Raw genomic sequence first — 23583 nt, forward strand, 5'->3', positions numbered from 1 at the left:
GACCATCAGTTATGTGAAAGGCAGCAGGTATTAAATCAGTGTCTGCTGACTAAATGAATGAATTAGTGAACAATGTCATTTGCTAAGTTATTTCTCTCTCTTTTTCCTATTTACTAGAGCACTAACCCTATGACATCTGTAGGGAGGAGAATTCTGAATGTGTTATTATCTGTCCCAAGTGTTAGTAATTGCATTTATTTATTTATTTATTTATTTGGTAACACAGGTAGCATTTTGGTAAAAGAATGAACAAAAGATGACTAATCAAGGGGAAAGTAGATTAATTCAGTTTTTGTTTATCATGAAATTTGGGGGTCAAACATACAGATTTGTTTAAGTGGCATTTTGTGTGTTTTTATTTATTTATTTGAGATGGAGAGATAGAGAGAGGCAGAGAGCGAGAGAATACTCCTATCTGCTAGTTCACTCCTCAAATGCCCAAAACAGCTGGGATGTGACCAAGCCAAAGACTGGAGCCAGGAACTCAGTCCAGGTCTCCCACATGGGTGGCAGGAACCCAGTTGGTTCAGCCATTATTACTACCCACTGGAGGCTTTAGCAGGAGTCTGGAGTTCCAAGCTAAGCTGGGTGTTCAGCACAGATGCTCCGATTCAAGACACAACCATCTTCCCTGCTAGGCTAAAGACTGGCGCCAAACTTCAAGATTTTGGCATAGCGTTGTTCAGGGAGCTGATAAGTTCCCTAAAAATGTTGAGGTGGTCTACAATTCAAACAGCATAGTGTTTACCTTCAGAATTATACAGCTGGAGTGTTAAGTGAAGGGATTAAAATCATACAGGGTTCTAAATGCTAAACTTTATATGGGTCACAGAGAAATAAACTCTGCAGCTGGGTAATGGGAAAATGTGACTCAAAGTAAGGCTGTTTCTGCCCTGCAGCTCTTAGTCATCTGATCCTATTGCTCACAGATGGGCTGTTAAATAAGCTTCAGAAATGTGGCCTCAGGAACCAGGAACTAGGTGAATTTGACAACTGCAGTTGCCCAGAAAGTCTGAGCGCTTTCTGTTGAGCTAGACCTTTTTAAGAACATTGTTCTACCAGAAGTTACAACTACTTGAACTAAGATGAATTAGCTGGTTGCAAAACAAAACCAAACTGAAATGAACCTTGGAACTGATTTTCTGATCCATCCTGGAGCACACACAGATGAGTTGGAGGCAAGAGCACCACAAGGGATGAGCACAGAACTCAGAGCTCAGATGCAAGGGGGAAGTGAACTCCAACTCTTGATGTTCTTCAGCACCCAGTGTTTACTTGTGGCATGTTTGCCTTCAGCCTCCAGGAAGCTCAAGATAATTTTATCAAAACCCACATGAATATTAAGGGTGAGGATGCTGATTGGTAATCTCTTGGAAGATAATGAAAATATTTGTGGTGGGCTATGTTCACTGTTACAGCCTTGAACTCTGTTAGCAAGACTGCTGGACTCGAAGCACAGAATTTTAGAAATGAAAGTGACTTACGATTGGCTACTTCTATATCTTGAATGTTAAGGATGAAGAAACTGCTCTCCAGAGAGTGACTTTCTAAAGGTCACCTTGAAGGTCTCTGCCCAAAAGAGCACTGGGATTCAGATTTACTCCGAGGCTAGTTTCTTCATCCATTCTGAGAGGTGACTGGCACCAGTAAAGCACTTCTCAGGGACTTGGAGTCTCTGCTCTGTGTCAGACACTGAAGAAATGGACAACCCCTGCCTCTCCTGGGGTCCTGTGATGTTCCCTGTGACCACTGGCAGAGCAGGAATTTTTTTGCACCATGAGGAGAAAGCTGGGTACATGGTGTCAGCTCCATTCCCAGTAAGCCTGAGTCATGAGCCCAGTAGGAGAAGGAGGCATGGGAGGACACTGTGGCCCCAAGAATATATAAAGGGAAGAAAAAACAGGGCTGCATGATTATGTAAAAGATAAGAGATTTTTTTTTCCCTATGGACAAAGTGTATCTCATGTAGTTGTTATAGCAGAGTTCCTAAGTATTTTTGTAATAAGAATTTGAGTATTAAATATTTTATATTCCAATTAAGATAGTAAGACCCAAAATAAGGCCCTGAGAAAGTAATACTTTCCCCACTTTGGCCTTTGTGATCTTTAAAATTTTACTGATATTTAGTTTTATTATTAAGAAATTCTGAGAGTCTAAACCAGACTTAATTCTGGCTGCACATTAGCATCACCTCGGAGCCTAAAAAATGAACAATCAAAACAACAACAACAAAATAGCCAGCAGTCTTGAGCGCTACCATAGACCAATGAAATCAGAATTTCGTGGGTATTTTGAAATGTTCCCCAAATGACTGCAGCCAGGGTTAAAAAAAAATCACTGATTTGAACCCACAGAACAGCTACCCTTTGCAGAAGCCATACTTGCTCATGAGTTTATATCACAATGGGGGTTATACAAGCTGCAAAGCTGTGTGAATATGCAATGTGTAGGAGGGAGTGGAGGGGCAGGCTTGTCATAAAGATGATGTTTCATACTGACCTTTCGGTACATACAATGCATGCATTTTGCAGAGTTCTACTTTCAGATGTTTACCATTTACTTGTGTTCTCAATCACTGGTTAAAACAATTAAACATCCACTCCTTTTTGTCAACAAATCAATCAGGTATCCTGATGGACTAGAGAATAGTGTTCATTTGTCTGCCTTTGTTTAGTTAGGAAGCTGTTTAGAAAGGTTGTTCGGCTTGCGGGTGGGTGGGAGGGAAGTTATGGGGGGAAAAAGCCATTGTAATCCATAAACTGTACTTTGGAAATTTATATTTACTAAATAAAAGTTAAAAAAAAGAAAGGTTGTTTGGCATCAAATTGTAATTGTAGAGGTGGCAGGACCTGAGAAGTTATATAGACAAGTAAGGAATTTCACACACAGCTATGACAGAACAAGCCCTTGTGACACATTCCTGGGATTATCCACCCTTATTACTTGGAAGTTCTTCTCCCACATAACTTAACACTTGTATTTTTTAAAAGCTAAACAAACTAGGCTTCCCCCCCCACCTTTTTTTAATCTTGAAATAGTAATGTTCTGAGCAGTGTCTTTTTTGTAAGTTTCCTAATAACCTTACAATAACCAAAGGTCAATGTTATTCTCCTTTGCCTTGCAGTGCTTCTAACAAACTACCTAGTCTACAAAGTCTAACCTGGAGATTTCTCTTTGCCCCCTTCTCATCTCTTGTTCCCTCTTCCCTAGAGCTTCTCCATAATCTCTACCTCCCACTTAATATTGGAACAAGAACCCATTCTTCATAATTCTGACCAGAAGCACAAAGGGCAGAGACTCTAATATGTGCCCTTTCTTTTGAAAAATGTCATTATGCTTCCTGTCAAATATCACTGGGGCAGGCATTTGGCCCAGGGGTAAAGATGCTGGTTAGAATGCCCACATCGTGGCTGGCACTGTGGCGTAGCGGGTTAAGGCCCTGGCCTGAGGCGCCGGCATCCCATGTGGGCGCCGGTTCAAGTCCTGGCTGCTCCACTTCCTATCCAGCTCTCTGCTATGGCCTGGGAAAGCAGTGGAAGATGGCCCAAGTCCTTGGGTCCCTGCACCCACCTGGGAGGCCTGGAAGAGGCTCCTGGCTCCTGGCTTCTGATTAGCACAGCTCCAGCTATTGTGGCCATCTGGGTAGTGAACCAGAGGATGGAAGACCTCTCTCTCTCTGCCTCTCTTTGAAACTCTGTCTTTCAAATAAATAAAATAAATATTAAAAAAAAAAAAAAAAGAAGAATGCCCACATCACACTCAGGAACTCGGGTGTTCCTCAGTTCTATTCTGGGCTCTGGTTCCAGACTGCAGATTCCTGCTAGTGCAGACCTGGGGGAAGCGGGGGTGACAGCTCAAGTAATTGGGTTCCTGCCACCCATGCGTGAGACCAGATTAAGTCCCCAGCTCCATGCTTCAGCCTTGACCCAGCTCTTTGGGTAGTAAACAAATGGATGGGAGCTTTTTTCTGTCTCTCAAATAAACAAATAAATACTATCATTGAATTATTTAAATGTTTCATGTCCTGAAAATTTTGGCAGACCTAGTGTGAGTCCCCAGTTGCCCAGGAGGCATGGCCTGTGGATCCACTTGAGGATGTGTTTGTAACAGTGACTCTCAACCAGGAGATCTTGGTCCCTTGAGGGCTAGAGGATTATGATAAGGGACCTCCACAAGTTCAAGCTCATCATTGGTTTTCTCTATTCCAAGCTTCCACATCAATGACAATCTTCTGGCATTTTCTTATTTTTTGTATGTTTATGTCTTTTCTTCCCACTTCATATCTGTTCTATTTCAAGTCCTTTGACCTTATCTCACATTGTCTTGGTCTTTATCTTATTTTTATGGGCTATTTGTAATTTGTCAAAATCACCCTGATGGTATTTTTATCACAAATATTAATAAAAGTGTTGCAATTGGTGTCATTTGTAGGGTGAAAGTCCTCTTAACTTGGACCCTGCAGTCTCTGATAAAACTTTGAATGCACTAGGCCTGGTGGGGTGTTAGGAAGTGTTTCTGGGAAAGAGATGACATTCATTTCACTTGGCACAGACATCACCAGGGAAATGCATGATTCTGACCCCTTCTAGAGACATTTGAGTGTTTTGCTGTTTTTCTCTTTGTTTCTCCCCTGAGAAGAGATCTGAGACCCATGAGAAACCATTCAGAGGTAAAAAGAAACTTCTATGCTGTTGGAATAATGGATTGACAGTCACCACCCCTCGGTGAGTCAAATCTCTGAGCTCTATGTACCTAGGGTCCAGAGTAGCAAAGCAAAGAGAAGGAAGAAGAGGCCTGGGTTTCCTAGTGCTCTTGCCTCCTCCAAGCACGCAGTGGATTTTTCTCAAGGCTGTCACTTGCTCAGTCATTCCTCTGAATCACTGCCTTGGATCAGTGAGGAGTTTGCTAGGTGGGCTCTCCTGTGGCCTGAGATCCAACCCTGCCTTGGCATTCTGTACCTCACATGCCCTGCCTGTCAGACACTTGGGAGACCAGCTTTATCCTCCAGGGGCCCCGAGATCACCCAGTTGCCATCGCCTGCTTATAGGAAGGCTCAATAGAGATGCGTTTGTGTTGTCCTAGAATTGGAGATTTAAATAGTTCTTTATAATAATGAATATCTTAAATATATATGCATATCAGAACATAATTTTGTTTATACCTTAGGAAATAGAGTAAATGTTTCTGACTTATTAATTTTTTGGATTTTTTTTTAATCTTTTAGAAGGTTTCCAAAGTGGCCAATGTAGAGAAGAGGGGAAAAGGAAACCAGTCTTTCATATAATCCTGCTGTGTCTTTTCATTCACAGCAGACATTAAACTACTTAAAGAATTCCAAGGGTGGACGTTTGGTACAGTGGGTAAGATGCCACTTGAGACATCAGCATTCTATATGGGAGTGCCTGGGTTTGAGACCCAGCTCTACTTATGATCCCAGCTTCCTGCCAATATGTACCCTAATATGCAAATGATGGCTCAAGTACCTGGGTACCGACATGGGAGACTCAGATGGAGTTTGGACTCCTGGCTTGCAGGCATTTGGGGAGTGAACCAGGAGATGGAAGATCATTCTTGTTTCTCTGCTTTCCAATTAAAAATGGTAATTTAAAAAAACAGATTTCCAGAGTGTCAATTCACTTTGGCATCCATTTCTTAATGGCTGACTCAGGGTGGAGACCTGGGATGGGCACCAGGCAGACAATAAAGTTAGGGGCCACGGTCTTGCTCTGAGGGACTCAGGCACAGAGCGAGAAGACAAGGTGGAGAGCAGGAGGGAACAGTGAGGGGCAGTGAAGCAGAACAGCTGGAAGGCTGGGACCGACGCTGCAACATCAGTGAAAAAAAAGGTAAAGGACCGAAGAGAAGACATGGTTGATTCTGACGGGGCAGATTCAGGAGGCCAGCTCTGACAGATGGCTGAGCTCTGCTGGACAGGCTCTGGTGCAGCAGGACACAGGACATGTTTGCGCTTCCCAGAATGCTCCATAGTGACTGAATGGCATGTCTGGGGGAGCACATTATAATGAGAAGGACTCTCAACCTCACACTACCACACTGTTATAGCTGAGACGTGGAAGGACTTCCCCAAAAGAGTTTGGTAAATTTTTGATTATTAATTATTTCAGACAATTTTGTTTTCTTTTTCAGAATTTTTCATTTGTTTTATTTATTTATTTTAAAAGCAGAGAGAGAGGAGGAGGGAGGAAGAGGGGGAGAGAGAGAAGCGGGGAGTGAGGGACAGAGGGAGGGAGAAGAGAGAGCAGAGAGAAAAAGAATGAGAGAGGATGAAAGGTCTTCCATCTGCAGGTTCACTCTCCGAATACCTGCAACAGCTGGTGCTGGGCCAGGTTGAAGCCAGAGCCTAGAACACATTTAATGTCTCCCATGTGGGTGTCTCAGACCCAACCACTTTAGCCATAACCTGCTGCCTCCCAGGGCATGCATTGGCAGGAAGATGGATTGGAAGCAAAGCAGGGACTCTAACATGGGAAGTGGGCGTTGTGTCCCGAGCGGCAACTCAATGCCTGCATCATTTCCCTAACTGACTCTTGAGAAAGAAGCCAGGATGAAAATCTGTTGACCTGACTGAAGTAGTGAAAAACCTAATGCACACAATTTCATTTCCTTGATACATTTTGGTGTACCCATTTCCAGCCATGTATTCCTGCTAATAATATAGGAAAGGCAACTGTGAACCATGTTCTGGAACATTTTAATTGTTCTTTGAAGAGATTAATGGGGCCTTGTAAAATGAACTATTAAACCTGTTCCTTGCTTCTGGCATTTGTTTTTGAAAACAAATATATAATGCCTAGGGAGGAAGTCTCTGAGAAATCACTTGCAGGGTCCGATAGGCATTTCTCCACCAGCACGAGACTCAGGTTTTTCTGGATTGTTTTCCTGTTTTTACAATGTATGGTGTGGTGGCACGCATGTCTGTAGAAATTGAACAGGCAACTGGGAAAACCTTAAAAAAGCTATTTCGTGCCTGCCAGGACCTGCTTCCTTCCCTCATACTTGCCTCTTCCCGCACATCTGGGCAGGATCAGCCCCACCCCAGGTACTCTGGCAAACCTCGGTGATGGGGTGCTTGCAAGACTCAGATGAGTCAACTCCAGCCAGCACTGACGCTTGTCTGGTTCTAATCACTGAGACCCCACCCCCACTGTATACCCATTTCTGGTCTTTGGGACTTGGTCCTCCCTGCTCTGCTGGAAACCTGCCCAGCCTACACATTCCTTGAAGTCTGGGAGTTGGCACTGGTCTCACCACTGGTCGTTATCCTCTTTCCTGCACCCACCTGCAGGATCTAGAGTCGGACACTAGAACCACAGGACCTGTCTGTCACTCTGGCACAGGACATGTCTGGAATCCCTCTCATTCTTGGCCGCCCATCCAGGGTGAGGGCACCGCCATTTCTCTCTGCTCTCTCTTCTTGGAGCACCACCTATTACATATTGAGTAGAATGGAAACATGTTGGTTGAGAGCCTGGCTTAGGAGATTCACTCCTGGGTTCAAACCCTCACTCTATTCCTTCCTACTTTGGTAATGATGAGCAACTGGCTAATCCTGAGTTTTCTTGTCTCCAAAGTGACTATAATGGTGATAATGCTAATAGTATCCACCTCATAGAGCCACTGGAGGAGTAATAATCTGTGCCATCATGCCACCCTGTAGGAAGTAGCCCATCTCCTACCTGCACCCCCCTGGTTTGTACCAGTGCATGAACCTTAGCCCTTTAAGGGACATATCCCACCAGGTAGGTCACTTTCTGGCCTAAACACCCTTCAGTGGGACACTGCTGCCTTCAAAGAGCCAAACACCTGGGCTAGGGACAGAAGGCCCTGCTGATCTGGCTCCTGTATGCATCCCTAGCTCTGGCCACACTGACCTGCCGCTGGTGCTAGGAATGTGTCAGTCACCCGCAAGTCTCTGCTGGGACCCTTTTTCTGGTGAACATGTGCTCAGCTTTGGAGACTGCTGGGAACCCTCTGCTTTGGGCCTGACAGTGGCCCATCCCTTAGTAACATGACTTCACTCAGACTTGTTTATATGCAGGTTTGGCCACTGAACTCCAAATTCCTTAGGGGCAAGGGCTGTAATTCAACTGCACAGTTAATGTCGGAGTCTGATTGAGTCATCAGACAGGGCAGCACTGTGCAAAGAGATGTGGGATCCTGCAGGGGAATGTGTCCAGCCCAGCCCACTACAGAGTGCGGGTGGTAGGATGGGGAGAAGGGCCCTCATGGAACTTTCTCTTTATTTGACTTCTCCTCCCAATCTCCTACTTTCTCACTATGTGGACCATGTATTTTCTTTGTTACTTGTAAATGGGAAAATGTGTCTGATAGCTGTGACTTTGTGAGATGACCCATCGCAATCCGCAGACACAATTTACCATTTTACATAGAATCTATCAATGTTGGTTTATATTGTAATATCCTAGCTAGGCTCAGGGAAGGTTTATATGTTGAACACAGCTTTAAAAAATTTACTTTTAAATTGTTAAGGGAGATAGAGTATGAAGCACATGCATTACACCATCAAGGCTTATTTAGGCCTCAAAATTAGAAATGCCTAGCTCCTAGTCACCGAAACAGCTAACAATGGCTAAGGGGAAACTCAGTTGTATATTTAGGAAGGTGCACTTCCCCCACCATGAAATAATGGCCAACAAGAGACATCTTTTCAAAGCTCAATAAAGGAAACAAGATGTATTTTATATCTGAAACATCAACAGAGTTCCCATGAGAGGCAGGAAGTATGTATTCTGTGCAGGTGTCAGTCTGTTCTACCAGCTAATTCCCTGGGTAGTTACACAGTACATGGATCATGCAGATTTCCTTTAAGATAAAATGAAAAACACTTCCCCCACCCTAAACAATGGTTCATTTGAGAGCGTGCTGTTTTATGTTTCCTGGACTAACTGAAAAATACTTAAACTATTTTAAACATTTTAATCTTTGATTGACAAAATATGTGATAGAAGGATGTCAATTTTATGAACTCTGTGTTTCAAAGGAAGAAACTAAGGGCAGAGAGTAGAGATTGGAGCTTAGGAGCTTCTCATCCAAGTTACAGTGCAGCCTAATGACAGATAGAAGTCCCACTCAGCCTGTTTTCTAGCAGGATTTGCAAAATTACCATATTCCATGCATGGCATGCTCTGTTCCCCTCCATTCTCTGATTTCACCCCTCTCCTGCCCTTCATCAAAGCGAGCCAAATGACAGTGCAGCTTGATCCTATCAGATAATAGTGAGTGTGGACTTCTAGTACCTTTCAAGTACAGGAATCAGCAATAGGTCATGGCCAATACATTTGTGACCATTACATTTTTTCTTCTAAATTGGGACACCCCTGAGCAAGAGAGGCCTTGTTAACAGTTCCTTGAAGCTGACTAGTGCTAGCTGGTGTGGGACAACCTAGAACATACGGTTGCCTTATTCCTAGGTCACTCAAAGGCTCAAAGCTTATAGTAGTTGGCTCTAAGCCCAAGAGGCCTCAAGGAATGCAGAACCATAGAGCAAAGCTTTTCAGAGCCCTCCATGGTGTTTCAAAACTCTCTATCTGGGTTTAAAATAGCCTCACCCTCAAGTATTCTTCTAGTAGAGAAACATTTAGAATTCTACCTGTGACCCAACTGTTTTCTTACGGTGGAGTCAGCCAGGTTATATATCATCAAACTAACTTTGGGTATAGTCATTTATAACTATGACTTCAGAGAATAATCATTTTAAGAGTGATTATTGTGGGGGGAAGATAGCATTGTGACATAACAGGTAAAGTTGCTATGTGCAATGTCAGCATCCTATATAGTTGCAGGTTCATGTCCTAGCTGCTCTACTTCCGATCCAGCTCCCTGCTAATGGCATGGGAAAATCAGCAGAAGATGGCCCAAGTATTTAGGCCCTTGTCACCAACATGGGAGACCCAGATGAAGCTCCTGACTCCTGGCTTCAGCCTGGCCCAGCGCTGGCCATTGTGGCCATTTGGGGAGTGAACCAGCATATGGAAGATCTGTCTTAATCACTCTCTCTCTGTCTCCCTGTAAATCTGCCTTTCAAATAAGCAAATAAATAAATCTTTTTTAAACAGTTTAAAATTTTTAAGATTTATTTATTTTTTATTTGACAGGCAGAATTACAGAGAGGGAGAATTGTCCATCTGCTGGTTCACTCCCCAAATGGCCATAATGGCTGGAGCTGAGCCGATCTGAAGCCAGGAGCCAGAAATTTCCTCTGGGTCTCCCAGATCGGTGCAGGGGCCCAAGTCCTTGGGCCATCTTCCGCTGCTTTCCCGGATGTATTAGCACGGAGTTGGATCGGAAGTGGAGCAGCTGGGACATGTATTGGCACCGATGTGGGATGCCGGTGCTGCAGCTGGTGGCTTTATCTGCTATCCACAGCGCCTGCCCCAAAAGTTTAAAATTTTTAAGATTTAACAATTTTTAGGGGCCAGCACTGTGGCACAGCAGGTTAATGCCCTGGCCTGAAGCACCGGCATCCCATATGGGCACTGGTTCGAGACCTGCCTGCTCCACTTCCGATCTAACTTTCTATTATTGCCTGGGAAAGCAGTAGAAGATGGCCCAAGTCTCTGGGCCTCTGCACCCATGTGGGAGACCTGGAAGAAGCTCCTGGCTCCTGGTTTCAGATAAGCGCAGCTCTGGCTATTGTCGCCATCTGGGAAATGAACTATCGGATGGAAGACTTCTCTCTCTCTCTCTCTCTCTCTCTCTCTCTCTGTGTCTCTCTCTCTCTGCCTCTCCTCTCTCTGGGTAACTCTTTCAAATAAATAAATCTTTAAAAAAAATTTAACCATTTTTTAACATTTTGCCATCTCCACTTCATATGTAGATATTATATGCATACACAGACATACTAATTTTTCTTGAAAATAGGGATATAAATATTACAAAATGTGGGATTCATGACAATGAACATAAAGTGGGGAAAGAAGAGTATATTGTCATGTGTGAGATTCAATAAAGCAATATTTATAATCACATACCAAATAATATGACATGCACACAATTTTTATACTCTATATTAATTTCCACAAATAAGAGAACACCAGTGACATCTGTCTTTCTGGATCTGGCTTATTTTAGCTAGTTTAATGAATATGAGCTGCTTTTCACAACACAGAGATAATGATGTAAAATTTGAACACACAGTTGCATTTGGTAAAAGAATTCCAGAAAAAAAATTTTTGAGAAGCAAATTGCATGAAGAAAGGCCAGGAGATAGTTATAAATTCTATGTGGATGGCTGGTGCTGTGGCATAGTGGCTAAAGCCGCCACCTACAGTACCAGCATCCCATATGGGAGCCGGTTTGTGTCCCGGTTGCTCCACTTCCGATCCAGTGCTCTGCTGTGGCCTTCGAAGGTAATAGAAGATGGCCCAGTTCCTTGGGCCTCTGCACCCATGTGGAAGACCTGGAAGAAGCTCCTGTCTCCTGGCTTCAGATCTACACAGCTCCGACCATTGTGACCATCTTGGGAGTGAACCAGCAGATGGAAGCCTCTCTCTGCCTCTGCCTTTCTGTAACTCTGCCTTTCAAATTAGTAAATGAATCTTTAAAAAAAAAGGTTTAAATTCTATGTGGACAGCATTCATATTTATCTCGATAGATTGCAGAAATTATATATTAAAAGATAAATTTTTTGGAAGGGTAAACACTATTTTATGAGAATGACTCTGGTTTGTTTCTTTATAGTTAGAGAGATTATGGTATAGAAACACCAAATAACTTTCCTAATATATGTTTAGGGATGGTGTTGATTAACTTTTATTAGAAAAACTATTTTGCATCCTGTTGATAAGCCTAATTCTCTCTATTGATAAGCCTAATTCTAAGGAAGAGAAATCTTTTGATTTCTCCCATCTTCATTCCAATGGGACTTAAATGCTTTTTAGTTGATTAAACCACTGCCTGCAGTGCCAGCACCCCATATGGATCCCAGCTGCTCCACTTTCCATCCAGCTCCCTGATAATGTGCCTGGGAAAGCAGCAGAGGATGGCCCAAGTGCTTGGGCCCCTGCACATATGTGGGAGACTCGGAAGAAAGTCCTGGCTCCTGGCTTTGGTCTAGCCCAGCTCTGACCACTGGGGAGTGAACCATGGGTTGGAAGACAAGACTCTCTCTCTCTCTCTTTCTCTCTCTCTCTCTCTCTCTTTCTCTCCCCCCCTTTGTCCCCCCTTTCCCTCTCTCTCTGTAATTCTGCCTTTCAAATAAAGAAATCTTAAAAAAAAAAAAGAAAAAGAAAAACAATTGTGTGTGCATATATAAAAATCATTACTTTCAAGTTTCAAAGAAGAATGTGATAAATGTTGCAAAACTATCTTTCCTTATCTTGGCAGAATACTGTTTCCATTATATTGGTGTGTCTAAGCACCTATATGTTAGGCATACTTTTAGGTGCTGAAGGCTTCTTTTTATTGATTTATTTTATGAGAGAGAGAGAGAGAGAGAGAGAGAGAGAGAGAGAGAGAGATCTTGGTTGGATCTGCTGGTTCACTCTCCAAATGACCACAACAGTTGGGATGGATTGGGCCAGGCTGAAACCAGGAGCCAGGAAATCCATCTGGGTCTTCCATATAAGTGGCAGAAACTCAAGTATTTGAGCCATCACTCATCAGTTTTCATTTACATTAGCAGGGAGCTAGATTGAAAATAAGTAGCTGATATGGGATGCAGGCAGCAGCTTAATCCACTACATTACAATGCCAGCCCTTATGGTTCTTTTCTAGAAATATGGTTTGTAAATCCTTTAGAGCCACAGAGTATAGTAAAGACTATATGTGTGTGTGCATATAATTCTCTCTCTGTAGAGAGAGAGGGCTGGGGGAAAACTCTATCTTGTATGTCTTGGCAAAAATGATCTCTGTATGAAGGCAGCAGCCCTGTCCCTTCCCCACTGCAAACACAGCCAGGAAGATCATACCCCGCAGGTCAGGGCATCCAGCCCCATGTTTTAAGGTCCAGCTCTCTCTGGGCACTCCATCATACAGAATTTAAGTTTCAAAGTAGGGCAAGCTAAAAAACAGCTTCATTTGGAATACAGAAGTGTCTGTTAGACTGGTGTGGGCAGGATTTATAAGCAGGTGATTTTTGAAATGACTGGACTTTTCAGATACTGCTCACTATTGCAGCTGTTTGTACTTTACATCCCTTCAAAGTGTAGCCAACGCTGATATTAACCGAAAGAACATCCCCCATCAGGAGCCTGTTCAAGGATATTGTTTGTCTTGTCTGAAGTGCTAATAAATAATATGAAATTTTATTCAGTGTTAACCAAAGTTTAGCTAATTCTTCAATGTTTTCTGATACAGCTTAGAGATGGAGAAAGAAAAATATTTCTTTTCATAAGCATTTAAAATATATATCATTATTGGTTGAACTTAAAAATATTTTAGATACTTAGCAATTAATAATACCAACCCTCACCCACATTTTGCTATTGGTCTTTACTCAGTAATGTGAAAACAATTTCTCACCAAAGATGACCATAATGCTGTTTTATAAACGGTAGCTTCTGAATTCCATGTATGATTTCATATATGGCAGAGTATCAATCCCTGTCTTGGAAAGCTATCTACTGAACAAACAAACAAGCAAAACTGACACCAATTCCAACAGAACACAATATTAACACAGTGCTTAGAGACAGTCTAATCTTTTATATATCGTGCTTTGATTATATGTATATTAAGTAAACAGAATTTGATGAATGACTATCCCACTGATAATAATCACCAGTTATTCTAGTATGCTTTCTAGTCGAAAGGGATCACAGAGGACCAAGGCCGTTAGAAAAACAAAACTGTTCAGAGCATCACGTGCAGGACTTTTATTGACTGCTACAGACAATTTTGTGTTTGTGCATATTTAAGAATCAATGCATTCAAGTTTCAGAAAAACAAGTTTCAAAAGCGTATTTTTATTTTCCAACAAAGACCTCCCAGATGTCCTGATTTGTCTCGGTGATAATCTAGAAATCAAAATATCTGTTCTGGGGAGAGCAACTATGTGAAAACATGGATAATATTTTAAACTTTGTTAGCCCTTAATGTCTCTTATTTAAAAAACACGAATTGGAAGCCAGCCTGATAGTCATTATGTTCCCTTCCAAGTCTACAGTTCTAGCACCTTGTGTCTCTAAGGTTCTACCCCCAGTGCCACTAGACACTGCCTTCATTTCATGTATGGTCCATGATAAATTACATGTAATTCTGTTCTGCTCATGCAGTCTGGGCTACCTCTCATCACATGCTGTACCTTCACCAGAGGCACCTGCCAAAAAGTCCACCTCCATCACACTTGGCCCATGCTTGAAGACTTTCACGGTTTCCCACTGCTGATGTGACAGAGTCAAACTTATCAAGCGTACTATGTTCAGGACTCCGCCATTTGGCTACGATCAATCTTTTCATCTTGGATCTCCTACAGCTCTTGCCACTTGACCTCCCCAAGTCCAACCCAGATGGGCTACCAAGTTTCTTGTGGGGGGGCCTTTCCAGCTTCATGCTTTGTGCGTTTAGAATTTCCTCCTGTGCTGCTCTCGGTAATTTGCATCCACCTGTCTTCTGTGATCCCACAGGTTGACATCCCCGTTCATGCTCTCTCCTCTTTCTCTGCATCTCATTGCCCTGTCCAAAATAGCTTCCTTAACAGCAACACCATTCATTAAAACCTTTCTGCTATGAATAATATTATTTTAACTTTTACTTATTGTAATATATATTTGGTCTGCTTCCAAAATGATGCTGAGAGGGCTTACAGTAGAGACCATGTGAAACAGTATACCAAAGGAAATGAAAACACTAAACTCTATGTGGGAGAGAGCAAGTCTTATGGGTTAAAAAAGCTTGAAATCCAACTATGTGTTTCCTGGAAGTCTAGGCAAAACACACAGAAAAATTTAGTTTCATATTTTTAGGTTTTTATTTATTTTTAAAAATTTTAAAAGGCCCAATATTTACTATTTGGCAGAGATTTACTGTTGTAAATGTGTGTATGTGTGCGTGTATTTGTGTGTTTTCTAAATTAGGAATTACATAGCAAAGCATCTAGTCTATCAAATTGTAGCAGTTAAATGAATAAGCTGAGTGATGGCTGATATGATCTTAGAATCACACATGGAAGCCATTGTCTTAATCTAGGATATGCAAATAAGTACACAATAAACATGAGTGAAAATGTGATTTTAAGAAGACATGGAAATCTCAGACAGAAAGTGGAGAGTCTGAGATTGCAAATACTTTAATTAAAGGGAATTTGAGAAAGCATCTATAATCCATGGGCTATCTATGTAGATACCACAAAATATGGAACAGCAAACTTTCCTTAAGATAAGAAATTAATCTTATTGGAAGTAATTTGTACACTTTCATGTATCTCCTTTTCACTTGTGGAATAGGTGTTAACACTCCACCTTCCTGATATGTCAATTCAAACACACAGCTTCTGAGTGTCCTTCCCTTCCTACAAAGCTGTTTTATGGGACTGGAAGGATTTGGTGTGGATGCACTATCTTATTCGACATTTATTCTGAACTTGGTATGGGGACATTTTAATGCAGGGAATGCTCTGGTCCAGCACTGTCCAATAGACACCTCTTTGATGATGGGAAAGTCCTGCAGAGATAGAGAAATGTTCTTTGCCTGTGCCACCTGTTGTACACGTGAAACACTGCATATGTGCCTACTGTCACTGAGGAACTGATTTTCAATTTCACTTCATGTTAATTACTTGAACTTTAAATTGAAACAGCCACAAGTGGCCAGGGGCCCCCGTAGCAGCCTGAGCAGCTTTATAGGGTTGCTTACTTTCAGAAAAGGTCTTTCCTTACTCAATTGAATCCTTTTGATAGGAGATTCCCAGGGCCGCTGTTTGTCTCACACCCTGTGGAGTTCTAAACGAACCTGCACTGACAGTACAGCTTTGGGCGTCAGCATTGCTTTAAGGGGTCCATGTTGTCAAAAGTAAAATTTAAAGAAATTTATTATTTACTGTCATGGAGAGGATCACTCCTATTTCTGTCATTATGCTTGTGCTTGGATGCCAAGATAAAAACGCATAAAATAGGAATCTGCAAAAGGTGTAGGAAGGCATCCTTTCACTGACCCTACTAGTGCACAGGTGTGCAGGGGTTCTGTGGGCAGAATTTGCATTCGTAGCCTTGGACATTCTCTCACGTCTTCTGTAGGCAAGGTTCTGAGCAAGGGGACCTGCCAAGTTCTCCTTGAGGTGGATTTTTCTGTTTGACTGTCTTGTTTGGCTCACAGTTCCACAAGCAAGTGGGTGGTGTTGGGTATCTTTAGGCCAGTAGGAGCTTGCTGTAGATTTTTTCTTTTAATTTCTTTAATTTGAGAATCTCCATACTTGCTCTTTGACACGCTATTTTGTAAACTTGCATTTCCTGCAAGCTGGCTATGCCTTTTTTCCATCTTTTCCCAGTGGGGCCTTTCTTTCCCAACTGAGTCATGCTGTGTGTGTAGACCCACATCCACACTGCTGGCTTCTCTGACTCACACCAGGAGGTTCACTTGCTCCTCCAGGGAATCCCACTCACAGGGCACTGGAACACCAGGAAGGCTCTGCTGAAGCCAGCCCTTTCTGAAAGCTGCCTCTTTTCCTGGCAACTTTCCTTCTTGTGCAAAGCCACATGGGAAGGGGAAAAAAAAAAAAGTCCTTCTCCCTTGAAGGTAATGTTTGCAGTCAATATTTTTTAGCAATTCTTATTTCCAGCTTATAAACTACTTTGGGTGCTGTTGTTGCTTTTAATAATCTGGGTGATTGAAAAAACCCGCCAATGCTCCAGTTTTCCTTTTCTCTCTACCAGCAAGCCAGGAGAGTCCATTCTGACAGATTTTCCTTGCAGGGACAGATGAAACCCACCCCCCATTTGAAATGTATTATTTAGGAACATTAACAGTCCTTGCATCATAGCTCCTCCTGTCCACGGTCAGGAAGTCAGGTGGGTGGAAACTGCTCACCTGCCTAGGGTCTTGCAGAACTGGGTCTTCACGCACTCATTCTGGAAGCTGGGAGTCTGCTTGGCCTTCCCCAACCCTCAAGGAGAACCCCCTGCCAACGATGGCTCAAGCCCATGATTTCCCAACCCAGATGTCTTCAGATAATAAATTCCTCCAACTAGATTTACCAAAAGGGTCAAAGTTGAATAACATAATAATAATAATAAAAAAAAAACCTGACAGAGTCAGACCTAAATGTGTGCAATGATCCAGTTGGTCCATCTGCTTTTAATCTCACCAAGCACATCCTGAAAGTAGAACAAGGATATCCAACCTGGCCTAGGGAGACATTACAGAAGCAGCTTGCTGCACCAACCAGAGGAGTGTAGAAGGGAAATCAAGAGAGGACACATTACTTTTGGCTTTGTAAATCTGCTCAGTTTCCTGGTTGTATCCTGAGTCCTCAGCATTTGCACTGATTTAATTATTTTAAGGAAAATCACTTCTGATGATTTTAGCCAGGGAAACATAACGGTTCTGTGTTCTGACTCACCCTGGCACAAGACCCACCTCAATTATCTGACTGCCTTAATTCCCTGTATAACGGGACCTGTCACTGGACCTTCAGCCTGGGAGTGGAACACAAACCTCCCAAGCAGTGCCGGCTGGTCTCTTGCTGAGGAGGTTCATTTGCCAGGCTGCAAAGCACAAACTCCTACAGAACTCGCGTTAGCTAAAGTGCAGCTGAACCCACCAGCAGGAGGGGAGAAGGGCGAGGTGACGTTTCTGACCACAGCAGGAGCCCAGGCACATGGAGCCCCCGGGGACACTGTGCGTGGCGTCGCAGTCCCCGGAGGGTGCCCAGCGGCTGGCCCGAGGGCTGCTGTGTGGCTGCGATGGCGACGGCGCCCCCTCCCGCGATGGCCCTGCCTCGCCCGACGCCTCAGCCTACCTTGACCACGTCGTCGTTGAGATGCTTGGGGTCGCGGTTGACCAGGTCGATCTCCTTGGTGTGCGCGTCGTACACTTGCTTCTCGTTCACCTCGTCGGCCATGGCCTTGTTGTTGGGCTTGTAGATGTTGCCCTGTTCCCGGATGGGAACAGTGTAGAGATGTCCCTGGGGAGGGTGACAACCGCAATGGGAAGAAGAATTCAAAAAGGAAAACAAGCGGTCAGAAGAAGGCAGCCTAGCGACCAGGGGCACTTGGAGCTCGAAATCCAACTGACCTCGTCCACAGCGGCCGCTCAGCGCACAGAAAACTCCTGCGCGCCGCCAGCTTTTTAAGAGGATCGCGGAGACGACACCACACCCCTCGGTACCAGGCTGGGAGCGCCGGCCTCCCCCGCCCGCCGCCAGGGGTCAGGGCAAACCCCGCGGCGCGGCCAGCGCGGGCCCCCGCCCCGCGCACGCCTGGCCTGCGGCGCCCCGCGGGGACCACTGCGGGGAGGGGGCCGATCTCGGGCTGCGCTGCGGCCCCTATACCCAGAGGCCTGCACCTGCTCCGTTTCTCCGCCCCGGACCCCTGTCACCTCCCGGCCTCATAACCCCTTCCTGCTTAATCCTGAAGATACGGCGGGAACCTCCAGAGCCATGGAACGTCCCCGTTTTTGTTGCTGCTGCGCCGCGTCCCTCTCGCACCTGCCCGCGTCCCCTGCACCCCTTTCCTAGGTGCTCGCTTGTCCCTCCTCGGCTCCCCCCGACCTGCGTGGAGAGGGGGGTGTCACAAGCTCCCAGGCCCCTCCTCCTCTGGTCCGAACCACGTGCCAGACACCCCTGGAAGTAGTTGTCACCTGCACCACCGCCCGGACCCACCACCCTCAGGTCGTTCCCAGGCTGCCGGCGGGTGGCGGAGCAACCGCTGCGTTTGGGAAAATTTGGTCTCCGCACCCAGCGCGGTTGGTGGTTGGGGTTAGGAGGAGGCCCACCCCTCGCATAGCACCCCCGCCGGGCGCCGAGAGGCGGCAAGGGTCCTTGAGACTGCCCGAGAACTTTGGAGAGAGCAAACACACGCGCCGCCGCGGGGCAGCTGCGCCAGGCTCCTGGCGGGGACTCGCGGGGACTGTCCCCAGGACTGCGGATAAAGGACGCCCGCCCCCACCCCAGCCTCCAGCGCTTCAGCTCCGTGGAGGGTATCGCAACAAGGGCGCACCCATGCAGAATACGTGCCCCTAAGGGGCAAAGCAAACTTGAGGATTGCGACCCTTGCCCCCCCCCCCCATCCCACCCTCTATCTCCCGGGCTCCTCTGGCCTCCCCCCAGCAGGAACTCAGAAAACATTCCTGGCTTCTCTTCATCTCCCCGCCCAGGCCCATTCCTCCAAGGTGCCAACGCGACAGGAGTGCTCCCAAGTGGAGACGGGGCCGGGACAAGGAGGAAAGCAGCCGGAATATTTGTGGAGTGGGAGCGGGTAGGGGCAGGCACTCCCCACGCGCCCCGGGCGGCGCGTCCCCACCGGAGCCTACCTCGGAGTCTACGTATTTGCCCCCAGACATGCTGGCGCGTGGCTGCACGGAGCCTCTGAGGAGGTTTCCCCGGGCTGTGATTTAAGAGAACTGAGGAAGGAAGATCTTGTATATACCGGGGGAGGAAAAAAAAAAAAAAAGGCCCTGGCGGGGGGGCGGGCGGTGGCTGGGAGGGAGCCTCATGGCGGCGCGCCAGGGGCTCGTTGGGCGCGCAGTTGGCCGGGACGTGCGCGGCGCCGGGTCCAGGCACATCCCCGAGGTTCTGGCAGCGGCGGGCGGGGAGTGCCAGGGGGAACCGAGGGCGAGCGCGCCAGCCTTGCCCCCGGGCTCCGCTGCCTGGGCAGAGACCTGCCACCTAGGGCCACGTTTGCCCAGCCCGATGCACCCGCCAGAGGCGTCCTGGGCAGAGCGCGTGTTTTTGCTGTGCATCACCCGGCAGGGGTGGAGCGAGCCCAGGAGCAGGCAGGGGCAGATGCCCAGTATGGGCAACCCAGGCGTCAGAAAGATGTCTGCGCGGTCCCAAGTCGGGTTTGCCCCATTGCCCACGTTCGACCGCGGCCTCGGACGCCTCCGAAGCCCGGTGTCGCGAAGGAACGGATGAAAACCGGCTCGGGTTTAGGGACTTTTCACATTCAGACGCAAGGAGAGACTGCGCGGTGCCTGCCTGTGTGTGGCATACTTTTGGTGACATCTTGTCAGTGTGGACGGAAACTCGGAGAAGCAGGCGCGCAGAAGTGCACGTTTCCCACTCGCTCCTGAAAAGTCTCCCGGACGGTTTGAAATGAGAAACGGAGATGTTTAACTTTTACATAATCGTACTACCGATCTTTTCCGGAACAAAAGAAATTCACGCAAACAGGTCATGCCGTATTTATATCATACATTAAATATTTACAATTACAGAAAAAGTTGAGCTGAGCTTTAGGTTTATGACTGGAGAGTATATTTTTAAAATGTGCTTGGCTATGAGGGGAAAATTAATTGTGACTAATGGAGCAGACTTAAAAAATGTGTTTGCAATCAAAATATTTTATTTGTCTCCTGAATTTGGAGCTTCTTTCTTTATCGAATCATAAAGCAGCACAAGGTGAATTGAACAGTAATCATGTTACTACAGTAAATCATTTTATTACATACATGGCTATGATAGGTCAGGAAATTCACAATCCAAAAATGGAAAGGACCCGAATGGAGTCTGAAGTCAAATTATTTGAAACTAACTGCAAGGCTGAGAGTACACCTGAAGGGGCACAGACTAAATTTAAAAACGGGCTGTTTAGAAAGGGGAATAGGGTAGGGGGAGAAGAGGAGAGGGCACTAGAGGATGGAGCTCTGAAAGAGGTGATCTTTTGCTTGAAGAGGAGATTCAAATAGAAGCCGGGAAGGGCAGGCTACTGTTGATAGCAAAAAAACAACACCTTTTGAAAAACAAAGATGCTTCAGCTAGGACAGGCCAGGAAAGTGTCACACAGTAATGGATGCTGGTATGCCTGAAATTGTGCTCGCTATCCATCCTTAAGAGATTCAGATCTTCTAAAAAGTGGGGTTTTCCTCCATTTATTTCTACCAAATTGCATATCTAAATTCTTTGAACACATTGTGTTAACAAATGTGCTAGAAAGGATGGTATCAGGTTTAATGTATTGTACTCACGTAAGAGTATGATTTCCTCCATCAGTGTTGGAGAATCATTGGAGTCCTGTTGTATGGAAAAATGTGGAAACCTATTTCCCATCTATTGTTATTCAGTCCTCAGCTGGGATGAGTAATCTTGACTGTGAAAAAGTCAACAGGAGCCTGGAGTGAGCAAGTCCTGCATTCTAGCTAGGAGAGGACCTTCTAGGGAGGCCTTTGGGTGAATGCTTAACTAACACCAGGCAGGGGGAAAGCACCTGGCTGGGGAAGCCCATGAGCTGGTGGAACCAGAGCAGCACACGGAATCAATAAGGAGCGGTGAAGCGTTGTCAATGGGAAAGGAACTCCTAATGAGAGGAAAAACCACAGACTCTTTCAGGAACCTGCCTCGGCAAGAAGCTGGCACCAAGAAAACAGATCTCATTCTGTTCCTTTTAGCTGATATGGAGAAACAGTTCCAACTCTATATGAAAAATATGAAAAGACGAAGAATTCTCTTAGCATAAGAAATATACTTGAAATGACAATATGATATAAATAATTTATTTCTCTTTGATACCTATACAGATGACGTTAGACTTGGAGGCAAGTTAATAACTTTCCCCAAATCATTTACTGAAAGAAAGAAAGAGAGAGAGAGAGAGAGAGAGAGAGAAAGAAAGAAACAGAAAGAAAAGGAAGGAAGGAAGGAAAGAAAAAGAAAGGAAGAAAGAGTAGATGGCATCTACTACTACCATCTAGTTTTTTTTTTGTTGTTTTGTTTTGTTTTTTTTAGAAACAGCATCGAAGGATTAAGAGCTGTGTTCCTAGAAATGTGGAACTAATAGGGACACAGATCATCTAAACCCAACCATCTTAGAAAAATGTGGTATTTAGGCTGGCACCGTGGCTCAACAGGCTAATCCTCCGCCTAGCGGCGCCGGCACACTGGGTTCTAGTCCCTGTCGGGGCGCTGGATTCTGTCCTGGTTGCCCCTCTTCCAGGCCAGCTCTCTGCTGTGGCCAGGGAGTGCAGTGGAGGATGGCCCAAGTGCTTGGGCCCTGCACTCCATGGGAGACCAGGAGAAGCACGTGGCTCCTGCCTCCAGATCAGCGTGGTGCACCAGCCACAGCGCACCTGTCACTGCGGTCATTGGAGGGTGAACCAACGGCAAAGGAAGACCTTTGTCTCTCTCTCTCACTGTCCACTCTGCCTGTCAAAAAAAAATGGTATTTAAAAACACTAAAAATACCTGTTCTTAAGGAGTTTTGTTGGGTAAGGAAATGTTTTAAATTTGGTAAATAACCGTAGCACCTGTTTAACAACTTCTGGGACATGGAGTTCTTAAGTAGTCATAGAGGTGGGGAACCTTTTCCCTGCCAAGGACCTTTTGGATATTTATAACATCATTTGTGGGTCATGCAAAATCATCAACTTAAAAAGTAGCCTGTTATAGATTTATTGGATTTCGAGTCCCACCTGTGGTTGCCTTAACAGGGCCAGACCTAATGACTTAACCTGCAGGTGAGACTTTTCCCAACCCAATAGATGCCACTCCTGAAGCCCTAGTTCAGTTGGTTCTTTGATCTCCATGTCTGTACCGCTTTTCTCGCTTTTCTCCCGGCACAGCTTCCTCTTCCCATCCCCTCCATCTGGGTCCCTTTCATGTCCTTAGCTGGCTTTGTCTAATTCCCCACTATAAAACTCAGAATCCCAGATCTGACAACTTACAAGGAAATGGATGGTTTTATGAAGCAGTCATCTTCCCAGATTTCCCAAATGTACCTTTGGAAATGAGTTCAGAAAAGGGGGATTGCAGCTTGGGTCCTAATAGGGGTAGTTGCTATCTGTGACATACTTATTTACTTTATAAACAGCATGGCAAGGCCTCCCCATCATCCCATACCTTAGTCACAGCACTGCAGCTGGGCCCCAGAGTACTGCTGGGTTGCTACTGCCTCAGAGGGAGGTTTGGGTCCACCAGAAGATGGCCCAGGGGGAGTAAGGGTATATTTCAGTGAAGGGCCTCTGCACACAAGCACATCAACATGTCCAGGTTGGCATGGTCTGTGTATATAGCTCTGTGTTTACTCTGTTAATCACCATCTGCACCCCATATACCTTCCCTTCTAAACCCACATCTGCAGAATCCCACCGAGGCCTTCTTCCCATACCTGCCCATTTCATGTCTGGAAAGCAATGGCTTTCGGAATGAAACCTTGTCCCTTTCTTGGGGCTCTGTATGGATCTAATAAATTTAGGTGGTCAGGCCTGATGAGGCATCACAGAGCCTCCCACAGTCAGTGCAGTGTGGAAAGCAGAGTAGGAGCTGGCGCCGTGGCTCACTTGGTTAATCCTCCGCCTGCAGCACCGGCATCCCATATGGGCACCAGGTTCTGTCCCGGTTGCTCCTCTTCCAGTCCAGCTCTCTGCTGTGGCCCAGGAGGGCAGTGGAGGATGGCCCAAGTCCTTGGGCCCTGCACCCACATGGGAGACTAGGAGGAAGTACCTGGCTCCTGGCTT

The 23583-nt window shown here is 45.4% G+C and overlaps 1 protein-coding gene across 2 annotated transcripts in view; it reads right to left on the minus strand.

Moving 5' to 3' along the window:
• The window catches only part of CAV1 (caveolin 1), a 43613-nt gene extending 24058 nt beyond the window's left edge, over positions 1-19555 (minus strand). The window contains exons 1-2 of one of the 2 annotated variants that reach the window (XM_062208421.1): positions 19447-19555; positions 17936-18100 (exon numbers count right to left, since the gene is read on the minus strand). In XM_062208421.1, the coding sequence (XP_062064405.1) occupies positions 17936-18100; positions 19447-19476 (195 nt within the window). In that variant the 5' untranslated portion in view covers positions 19477-19555. Of the gene's footprint in view, positions 1-17935; positions 18101-18210; positions 18308-19446 lie in introns of those variants that run through there. The other variant, XM_062208510.1, reaches the window with a different exon arrangement.
• Between the last annotated feature and the right edge of the window lie 4028 nt (positions 19556-23583).

Source organism: Lepus europaeus, chromosome 1, assembly GCF_033115175.1.
Source record: "Lepus europaeus isolate LE1 chromosome 1, mLepTim1.pri, whole genome shotgun sequence".
Taxonomy (NCBI): Eukaryota; Metazoa; Chordata; class Mammalia; order Lagomorpha; family Leporidae; genus Lepus; species Lepus europaeus.